Source organism: Pollicipes pollicipes, unplaced genomic scaffold, assembly GCF_011947565.3.
Source record: "Pollicipes pollicipes isolate AB1234 unplaced genomic scaffold, Ppol_2.1 Scaffold_6686;HRSCAF=7923_pilon_pilon_pilon, whole genome shotgun sequence".
Classification (NCBI taxonomy): Eukaryota; Metazoa; Arthropoda; class Thecostraca; order Pollicipedomorpha; family Pollicipedidae; genus Pollicipes; species Pollicipes pollicipes.
In genome coordinates, this window is record NW_023596921.1 from 18,166,867 (window position 1) to 18,178,351 (window position 11,485).

An 11,485-nucleotide genomic window follows, 5' to 3' on the forward strand; every position below is an offset into this window, starting at 1 on the left:
CATATGAATACAATACACACACATGCGTCACTATATATAAACAGCCTCGCCTTTTGTGCGCTAGTTATATGCGTTATAGGCTAAGGATGTAAAAGCGTTCGTTTATATATCTGTTGTCTTAATGTGGTGAGCAATCTATCACAAGGCATCAAAGTAGCAAATCACATTACATGTCTAAAACATGCCCTTAAAACACACATATGTAAGTGTATATATGCATATATATATATATATATATATATATATATATATATATATATATATATATATATATATATATATGTGTGTGTGTGTGTGTGTGTGTGTGTGTGTGTGTGTGTGTGTGTGTGTGTGTGTGTGTGTGTGTGTGTGTGTGTGTGTGTGTGTGTGTGTGTGTGTGTGTGTGTGTGTGTGTGTGTGTGTGTGTGTGTGTGTGTGTGTGTGTGTGTGTGTGTGTGTGTGTGTGTGTGTGTGTGTGTGTGTGTGTGTGTGTGTGTGTGTGTGTGTGTGTGTGTGTGTGTGTGTGTGTGTGTGTGTGTGTGTGTGTGTGTGTGTGTGTGTGTGTGTGTGTGTGTGTGTGTGTGTGTGTGTGTGTGTGTGTGTGTGTGTAATCGATACCCTGTCCATGTATTAGCCGCACATTACGCGCAACGGGGAAGTTTTTAAGCTCGAACACACTTCTAGCTATGCTCAATCGCGTGCATTGCTGGCTGTATGCCAAATTTGGAATTGATTGTGATAATGGTGCCACGGCGATATCATTTAGGTGATCTGCTATGCACAATTTCTGAAGCTACGAATACTGAGTTCGATTAGACTATGCCACTATATAGATACCAATATCATAACACGGCTCACAATGCACTTGGACGTTGCAACTATGCATAAATACAAAACTTCATGAAAAGAAACAGTCAGAACTAATAAACCATAAGCGTACTAAATGAACAATTCGAAAGCTTTCACGCCGGTAGGTGGCATATGGGACGACTGCTGACCTCATGACAAGACCTGAATTATCGAAGAGCAAGTCATTGGCGGTGCTCAACCTATAAACCATGTATCTCCCTGCAATCCCGGTCAAGTGGTGACGTGGCATGCGCATTGCAGTAGCATTAGTGTCAATCAGCGTCAGCGTTACGCATCAGCGAAACCGGTTTGGTTTCGCTCCGGTTAACCGGAAATCGCCGGTTTCGCTCATGAAGTGTCGCCTGACACCTGCGCGCCTTCTGCGGTCACAGCTGGCCAGCGGGTTGACAGCATGCCGACTGCCCGCCTGACTCGCCGCCAATACATCCCTCCCATCGCCTATTTGTCCGTCCGTCCATTTGTCCGTCCGCCCATTTGTCCGTCCGTCCATTTGTCCGTCGACCCGTGTGATGGTCCGCCCTGCTCCGCCCTCGGCTAGTAGTACGGGTCGTCATCGTAATCGTTGCCGCTGGCCTCCACCTCCTCGTAGTCCTTCTCGAGCGCGGCAATGTCCTCTCGCGCCTCGGCGAACTCGCCCTCCTCCATGCCCTCGCTCACGTACCAGTGCACGAACGCCCGCTTGGCGTACATCACGTCAAACTTGTGGTCCAGCCGGCCCCAGGCCTCCTTGATGGCGGTGGTGTTGGTGAGCATGCAGACGGCGCGCGTCACCTTGGCCAGGTCGCCGCCGGGCACCACCGTCGGCGGTTGGTAGTTGATGCCCACCTTGAAGCCGGTAGGACACCAGTCGACGAACTGGATGGAGCGCTTCGATCTGAGCGCGGCGATGGCGGCGTTGACGTCCTTGGGCACGACGTCGCCGCGGTACAGGAGGCAGCAGGCCATGTACTTGCCGGTGCGCGGGTCGCACTTGACCATCTGATTGGCCGGCTCGAAGCAAGCCTGCGTGATCTCGTCCACCGACATCTTCTCGTGCAGCGCCTTCTCGGCCGAGATGACGGGCGCATAAGTTGCCAGCGGGAAGTGGATGCGCGGGTACGGCACCAGGTTGGTCTGGAACTCTGTCAGGTCGACATTTAGAGCGCCGTCGAAGCGAAGCGAGGCGGTGATGGAGGAGACGATCTGGCCGATCAGCCGGTTCAGGTTGGTGTAGGTCGGTCGGGCGATGTCAAGGTTCTGCTTGGCAAGCTGGTAGATAGCTTCGTTGTCCACCATGAACTCGAACGTCAGCGTGCTCCAGCGTGGTGTGCGTGAAGAGGATGGCGTTATACGGCTCCACCACGGCTGTGGCGACCTGCGGGGCCGGATAAATAGAGAAACACAGCTTCGACTTCTTCCCGTAATCTAGCGAGAGCTTCTCCATCAACAGCGAGGTGAAGCCGGAGCCGGTGCCGCCGCCGAAGGAGTGGAACACGAGGAATCCCTGGAAGCCTGAGCACAGCTCCACCATCTTACCCAGCACATCCATCGTGTGGTCGATGATCTCCTTGCCGATGGTGTAGTGGCCACGTGCGTAGTTGTTGGCCGCGTCCTCCTTGCCTGACTGCAGCTGGGATGGGTGAAACAGCTGGCGGTACGTGCCCGTGCGTACCTCGTCCACCACGGTCGGCTCCAGGTCGACGAAGAGCGCGCGCGGCACGTGCTTGCCGGCGCCCGTCTCGGCGAAGAATGTGTTGAAGCTGTCGTCGGCCTGGTCGGGGGAAGTGTCAGAGGGCATCTTGCCGTCCGGGGTTATGCCGTGCTCCAGACAGTACAGCTCCCAGCAGGCGTTGCCCATCTGCACGCCCGCCTGGCCCACGTGGATGCTGATCACCTCTCGCATGGCGTCCTACTACGGCAGACACGGTCGCTCACCCCTCGTGCAGGCGACGTGCACCGGGCGGGCGCCTGACCCAAACAGCTTCGGCCAGGCGGCCCGGACCCCTGGTCATCAGACGATACGATCTCTGATGGGCAGACAGAAGCGCGGCGTCGATGCCGCCCCGGCAGGTGCGCGTCCGGGCCTGCTGCCCGAGACTGTAGCGCCGGCTGTGTTTGGACATCGGTTGCTAGGAGATGGCTGATCTAGTGGCCGATCGACCTGGGATGGACAACACGGACCGCCTGACACGGCGACCCTGACCGCCCCTCGGGCCGTACCAGCCCGGTCCTCGCACCCGACGCTTCCTGCCCGCATTGGCGCCGCTTCGACGGCCTTTCCGCACGAACCGCGAACGGCCGGCACGGTCCGCGCAAAGCGAGGCGTTGTCGGCCCCGGGTGACGATCGCATCAATTTTGCAAGACTTTATATAAATCAGTCAAGAAATTCCAGCATGTTGGCTCACGCTTCCGGGAAGCAGCAAAGGAAACTGTGTCACGAAGCATTCTGAGCACCAGTAGGGATTCTGCATTTCAAAAGGATTTTGAATGTTTTGACAATTCCCCTTACGTTTGCTATTTACAAATGCTGCTGATATTTTGTTCTAATTATTCCCAGAACGTGAGTTAAAGGTAAGTCTTAGAAACAAAACCGCAGAATGATTAAGTCCCTCCCGGTAAATCCCTGCAAGCCCGTCGATAGTTGTGTTTGCTTCCATTTAAACCCCATTCTATTCAGCTCAAATGTAGTGGCAATCTTCACCTTCTATGTGGAACAGGAGCGCGGAAATTGGGTCTGATGCCACTCTAATAAATGGTCATGTCTGACTGCTTTACAGGATTCCACATGCGACTTATTGTTCTGCGCTGATGATTCCTTGGGCTGAATGCTACAAAGACGACAACGGTTGATGGGAAAAGTTCAGAACAGCAAACGATTTTATGACCAAAGTTCAGAAAGAAGGAGAAGCTAGTTTGAAATGCGTGGGGGAAGCCTAGCGCTGGGAGGCCGGGATAACCACGATGCCCTGCGGTTTGTCGCCTGTTACAGTCTTAAGCGACTTTTCTACGAGACAGCAGAAGCGTTCAATTATAAGTTTGTCCCACTTTATGGCTACTTTCTTTTTCATAAAAACAAATAATCGAGCCACGACCACCAGAACAGCCCGTCTGGATGCCACAAACTAAAGATTCTAAGACCAACACCACAGACACAGCATAGCGCCGAAAATTCCAATACGCGTGACACCACTAACGCCAAACAGTTTGGATGCCGATCCGGCGGACCATCAGCACAGCAAGGCACTTTATCACAACACATTCCGTTTTCACGTTACCCTATGGATTATCTGCGCACGCACAGCGACAAGAACTGGTCCGTCACGTGCCACAAGAGCGTGACATCCGGCGGGCTACTATCGATCACGTTCCTCAACCAGATGCTACCAAATTCGTCTAATCTGTGGAATGCTCTACTTTTTCAGAGCTGTGCGGGTAGGCGTCAGCGGTACCTCGTCTGCGTTAATGCTGTCAGCGGTTAGCATTCATTGCCATGGCTTGCAAATAGCTTACGACTAGCTTTCACAGAGCCTCGCACTTTGGTTTACGTCCATGTTCCTTGCTTATGAACTTCTCACCTTCAAGGCAATTGCTTAGCAACTGGATCGGCGCAAATAGCAGTGCCAAACCCCAGTGCAGTGCATGTGGGGTCTGGCCCGCTCCGAAGAGTTCTTCGGCACCGCCATATGCACCGTTTAGACACTAGTATCAGTGACTGCATAACAATTGCAGGAATGGTTGATATGTCGACCCCTATATTTGTGCTTACGTTGGTTTTTAACCATGAATTTATGAAATACACGGCTGAGGTCGCATTAGAGTTTCGAGGCATACTAACAGAGCCAGAAAAGGTGCAGTAAGCTATCTTGATAAGTGGGACCATGAGGAGCATTTCTGGGTTTCACTGGCACCGAATGCTTTGACCGTTTGTTGGCGGGTTACATCCGGTGCCTGATGTAACCCGCCAATAATGCCAACGGTGAAACTGAGGGCACTGTAAGCCGATATTGTCTTAAAGAACTGGCACATCCGAAAAGTCGGGCGGATTTAGCTCTCAGGACCGCAGCGGCCGCTCAGAGGGGTGTGCGGCATCCAGCAATCTTCGACAAGCCGTATGAACATATACAGCTTAGTGTTCATAGCTGTCAGCACGTCAGGCTCATTACGGAAATCCACCGGCCTCTCTGAGTGCGTCCCATTCATTTTTCAAGTCTGGCCTTTTCAAATGGTTGTGCTGCCAATGGATGCGAATCAACCTCGACAGCAATCTTCAATGCTCTCAGTAGACGTTTGGTAGTGAAGTTATAAAGGTCTCAACTCATTTAAATACGTGAACGTGTTATGATGGTGCTGTGCTTTTCAATCTGTTTGCAGATTATTTAGGTAAATAACCCTGTCGCTGTTGCAGCCATGTTACCACTGTATCATTTTTGAAATTTTGCCAACCATTTCACGTGTCAACCCAGGTCAGCCTTACACATCTTGCTTGAGTAGGCACGTATTGTACTTGTAATTTTGCAGCCCAAAAGTAAAACCCCATTTGTTCATTTCTGGTCAGTTTGCGCTTTTTTGTGTCATCTGATTTGTCTTCTCATGCTGAATTCAAATATTAAACCCAATAGTTGAAATTTTCACAATCTTTTAACAAAAAGAAATGGCTAAGAACTTATGAAAATTTGAACTGACGGCTTCTAATCACCAAATTTAGCAGAGTAGACGAATCAGGCAACATAAAAGGGCAAAAACGGCCAAAATTGGCATATGAGGTTTTACCCTTGGACGGCAGAATTGTCCAAGATTATACTTTTAATAAACCGCTCATATGCACTATTTTCTGACAAGAGATCGTTCCCGCCCGCACGTTGCCCACCGCCCGATGTTAGTTACAGGGTGGATGCCGTGCGGCGTATGGAGACTGCAACGTCCGAAGTTGTTTTTGCCTCGAATGATTGCGAACCAGTGCGCTGATGGATTAAGAGGCCCCAGTGGCTCAAATCAAGATACCCTGCCTTATCAGCTTGATTGCATGCGTTGATATGTGTGTTTATTAATATTAGCATGTTGACCATCAAAAGCCCGAAATAAACAATTGAAATCGAATAAGTGATGCCGTTTCATGCAATGCTAGGACTTACGGACACCGCCGGTCTGCTATCCTGAGTTTTCACTGGACTGTTTTAAGTTGTGTTCCCGCTCCATTGCACGTTCCTGCGTACGCCCCGTCTTGAACGTTCACATCAATATTGTTGCATGCGATGTGTTCACCAATCGACTCTGAAGAGAAGATACGCTCCTGAGGGAAACATGAGCTGGCCATATTTATATGAAAATGTTGACCCTGTTTCGATCATCCTTGGTGTTTTAATTATGGGACCCGTCCAACATCGACAGAGAACTTCGACAAATCATGCAATGCCCCAGGGCCCATTTCGACATGTGAACGGAGGGGAGAGGTAATCTCCATCGGTGACCCCCCCCCCCCCCTAGGAAACTGCAAAACCCCCACCCAAGCAAAATTCTTAATTTGCTGTGACCTCAAGCCTGACCAGGTCTTTGAAACGGTCCAGACAGAGACTGTGAGGAAACGGACCTCATAGTCGCAGTGAATGTTGGCGTTCTGTATGGCGCGAAGCATTCGAAGGAGAGGCAGCTGTTCTTAAAGGAGAAAAAAGAAAGCTGAAAATGAGAAAGAGGCTGCTTTTAGAACGTCAGATAAGATGCAACGTCACTCAGCCCGAATTTGGCTGGCGTAGATGCGTGCCGAAATTTGGACAAAACTTTGATAACAGGGGCTCTTTATACCTGAGACGGTTTTGCTGGATCTCATTCTGATTGGGTTCGTTTCATAAATAGCTGCGTGCGCAAGCAGCATAAGACAGGCCGCGTAAAAATGCCGTGAATCCAGTTGGAGGGTCAACGCAAAATATATCGTTCCATGCATGACAAGCGTGACTCTGGCGACGCGTCTAAATCCACTTCAGCGATTGCTGAATGGCCAAGACATATCTCTTTACCGCTTTCAAAGTCGTGCAGTGTGGAATGGTGACGCTGGGATGCATAGTTTACAAAGCGAACCCGTTTTTTTGTAATCCGGCATGCGAATGATCCCGTTTAAAGTTCGAACCAAGGTCTGTGCTCGGTTCTCGGTTGATTATCACCACGCCTTCTTTTGCATACCCGGTATTCTAAGCCAGTTATGTTGTCTTGTGCACGTGTACTACGTATGTTGCAGTCTATTCTGGCGTCGTTGTATTTACGGCCATCTTCCCACTACGAAGAAGATTCGATGCTACAAAGCGGCAGTCTGATCCACAATTCCGTTAGTCAACTACTCACCGCTGCATCTCCGATAGCGTCAAGTATCACTGAATATAATTGCAACTACATACAATCTCCGCGATCGTCGTCGACCTGTGATCCTATATTTCGTGCACTGGCGCTTTTCACGTAAATCGGCGTACTACAAATGAGATCCCAAGCTTCATCGCTTCCCCCGCAACACAGTGAATATCCTTGCCACGGCCTGACTACCGCTGAAGTTGTGTCACTCATGTATACGGTTGATGGTAACCACACGTGCTTGAAAACAGCCCTTTCCATCAGCACAAGGCGCTCATCAGTCAACATACGAGTTGTCAGCACGCATTTGCACCCATGATGTCCGTACATGCGTGCTGCGAAAATTCCGGGCTCTCATTGTCCTTTGTTTGAAGTGCACATGCATCAAAAAGAAAAAGAGGACAATTAGGTAGACAACATACAGACAGACGTAGGTTTTCATGAGTAGTACATCACATGACAGCTCCGTTTGAACAAGGAACCAGTACAGACATGCTGTGCACCTCCATACTGTAGATGACCGCGTCCTGCCGTCCGATGTCTGAACTTAGCCATAACAAAAATCAGTTGGTTCTAACTAAAAACAAACTGGAAAATGAAAGCTGTTTGCAACTCTTCGTATGATAGCAAAGCTGGCAAAATACGCAGATTTTGCTTTTATATTGACTGTTTCGGCTGGCAAACCCCCAGCACTACCTCCAGTGTTTTAATGTTTTACAATAGATCCTGCAATTCCTCTGACCGTTACCCTTTAGTAAGCCAAATCAGCACTGTAACATGACTGGCGCTGACGGCTTATTCAATGTAGTCATGCCATACCTGCTTTGTGCATTTCATTGTTTCTCATCTCAGTTTCTGGAAGCTCCTAGCTTTTCTGTTGTAATTTAAGGATAAAATGAGCATGAGTAAGAAAGTGGGCCGCTGAAATAAAGTGAGCCCAGAGATGCATGCCATTTTTATGGAGTAGACGTTTTCACTAGGGTCTTTCACGTTTTCACATTCGTATCGTATAAAAAAATGTATTCGTTTTAAGGTATTACTTGCATGTAGTCAGTTTTGCTGGCGGTAGGGGCCCGCCACCGTCAGGGGGGCCCACGCCGTTTGTTGGGTCTCTGCAAAGCTGTTTTTCCGTACATCCGAAAATGCGGTCCCCCGTCACTGACCCTCTCATGCAGTCATGTACTCTCCCCCGTATATTGCAACTGCTGACAGCTGTGCACCGGCTGCTGGCAAATGCTAAGCTTTGATGGCCTCATCATAGATGGCTCTTACCTGACCTCTGCTCACGGACCAGCCAGGTAAAATAAAAAGGGCAATGGTCTATTCCGTGTAATCAACATTTCCATTCCAGAAGCTTTCAGGCTACAACTTGATAATTACTTGACTAGGGAAGAATAAAAAGAGGCACATGTCAGCAGAAGACCCAATAAATCTGGGGCGTAACCATGTTTAGTTGCATTGCTTTCAAATAGTGGTCGACACCTTACACGGACAAAGCTCTTGTCTCGTCTGCGCTGTATTTGTATCGTTTGTAACAGGAAAATATTGACCTGCTGTACCAGGCTGAGCCGCCATCGGTAGGAGTTGTCAGAGGTGGTGTGGCGCGTCGCGGGCTGCCGTGTGTTTTGTGAACTGGCATGAGTGAGTCATTGTGGCAGATGTGAAGCTCTCCTGTGGTGTGATAGGGTGCTAGAAATATTACTCGAATTTTGAGAGAGAGCGGATTCCGACATTCCAGGGGAACTTGATGCTCATTCATCTGCGAGATCAAGATCTTTCATTTCGCATGTTATGATAATGCTGGGAGTGAGAGCTTAGACGTGAGAAGAAAGCAGCGATCACTCTTTGCGGAGCACAAGGGAAGATCCATCAACCTTATTCAAAATGGCGGGCAATGTGGGCATGGAACATTTGATTGGGATTGTCAATCAGCTGCAGGATGCATTTGCACAAATGGGTGTGTCAATGGAGCTGGACTTACCACAGATTGCAGTTGTTGGTGGACAGAGTGCTGGAAAGTCTTCTGTATTGGAAAACTTTGTTGGACAGGACTTCCTTCCCCGTGGATCTGGTATAGTCACAAGACGTCCACTTGTGCTGCAGCTTCTGCACAGTCCGACTGAGTATGGAGAGTTTCTTCACTGCAAAGGACAAGTGTTTGCAAACTTTGATGACATCCGGAAAGAGATTGAGGCTGAGACTGATCGGCTGACTGGATCCAACAAGGGTATCAGTCCAGTGCCCATCAACCTCAGAGTATATTCACCCCATGTTTTGAACCTGACATTGGTGGATCTGCCAGGCATGACAAGAGTTCCTGTGGGTGACCAGCCCAAGGACATTGAGGAGCAGATCCGAAACATGCTCATGCAGTTTATCTCAAAGCCAAACTGCCTCATTTTGGCAGTCACTCCTGCAAACCAAGACTTGGCAATAAGTGATGCATTAAAGATGGCAAAGGAGGTGGATCCTGATGGGATGCGTACAATTGGTGTCCTGACCAAATTGGACCTCATGGATGATGGGACAGATGCCAAAGACATCCTGGAAAACAGAACCTATCCACTGAGGCGTGGCTATGTGGGTGTTGTCAACCGCAGTCAGAGAGACATAGAGGGACGCAAAGACATCAAGGCAGCTCTTGCAGCAGAGAGGAAGTTCTTCCTCAGTCACCCAGCATACAGGGCGCTTGCTGATCGTATGGGTACACCCTACCTGCAGCGGATTCTGAACCAGCAGCTGTCCAACCACATCAAAGAGACTCTGCCAGCCCTGCGTGACCGGCTGCAAAAGCAACTGCTCAGCATGGAGAAGGAAGTAGAGGAGTACAAACACTTCAGACCAGATGACCCCAGCATCAAGACCAAGGCAATGCTGCAGATGATCCAACAGTTGCAGGCAGACTTTGATCGGTCGATTGAGGGATCTGGTAAGGGCGATGGGCGCATCAACACCATCGAGCTGTCTGGCGGTGCCAAGATCAACCGACTCTTTCACGAGCGGTTCCCATTCGAGATTGTCAAGATGGAGTTCGACGAAAAGGAGCTGCGCAAGGAGATCGCGTTCGCCATTCGCAACATCCACGGCATCCGCGTCGGCCTCTTCACACCGGACATGGCGTTCGAGGCCATCGTCAAAAAGCAGATCGAGCGGCTGAAAGAGCCCAGCATCAAATGTGTGGACTTGGTGGTGCAGGAGCTCACCAACGTGGTGCGCGCCTGCACTGACAAGATGGCGCGCTACCCACGCCTGCGCGACGAGACAGAGCGCATCGTCTGCACGTTCATCCGCGAGCGCGAGGCTGAGGTCAAGAAGCAAATTATCCTGTTGATCGACTGCGAGCTAGCCTACATGAACACCAACCACGAGGACTTCATCGGCTTCGCCAACGCGCAGTCGCAGACGGAGAATGCCAACAAAACGGGCCGGAAGCTGGGTAACCAGGTGATCCGCAAGGGATTCCTGGGCATCAGCAACCTGGGTATCATGCGCGGCGGCTCGCGCGACTACTGGTTCGTGCTGACGTCGGAGAGCCTCAGTTGGTTCAAGGATGAGGAGGAGCGCGATAAGAAGTACATGCTGCCGCTGGACAACCTGAAGCTGCGCGACGTGGAGAGCGGCTTCATGTCGCGCCGCTCGGCGTTCGCCATCTTCTCGCCCGGCGGCAAGAACGTGTACAAGGACCTGAAGCAGCTGGAGCTCAGCTGTGAGAGCACCGAGGAAATGGACTCGTGGAAGGCGTCGTTCCTGCGCGCCGGCGTCTACCCGGAGAAGGAGACGGCGGCCAACGGCGAGGATGGCGCGTCGGAGCCGACCGCCTCGCTGGACCCGCAGCTCGAGCGCCAGGTGGAGACTATCCGCAACCTGGTCGACAGCTACATGAAGATCGTGACCAAGACCACCGGCGACCTGGTGCCCAAGACCATCATGTACATGATGATCAACCAGAGCAAGACGTTCATAATGGGCGAATTGCTGGCGCACTTGTACGCCAGCGGCGACCAGGCCAGCATGATGGAGGAGTCGGCCGAGGAGGCGGCCCGGCGCGAGGAGATGCTGCGCATGTACCACGCCTGCAAAGAGGCGCTGCGCATCATCAGCAGCGCGTCCATGGCCTGCTCGGCGGCGCCCACCTCGGCTGCCGTCAGCATGGACTGGGTCAATGCCACCAGCAGCGGCCCGTCGCCGGCGGCGGCGCGGCGGGGCCCGCCGGTGCCGGCCGCCAGCCGGCCGCCGCCGGTGCCGGCCTCCAGCCGGCCGGCGCCGGCCGTGCCGTCGCGGCCGGGCGGCCGCCAGGGCCTGCCGCCGCCGTTGCAGCCG

General features: G+C 51.3%; 1 protein-coding gene and 1 pseudogene across 1 annotated transcript; one reads left to right on the top strand and one right to left on the bottom strand.

The window, feature by feature from the left end:
- Positions 1–590: 590 nt before the first annotated feature.
- On the bottom strand, positions 591–2,779 carry LOC119107549 (tubulin alpha-1C chain-like; annotated as a pseudogene).
- A 5,967-nt stretch (positions 2,780–8,746) lies between these two features.
- Positions 8,747–11,485, top strand: LOC119107517 (dynamin; the record flags this gene model as incomplete). Its single annotated transcript, XM_037230979.1, has 1 exon — positions 8,747–11,485. A coding segment is annotated over exon 1 (2,436 nt), but the record flags the coding sequence as incomplete, so codon positions are not given.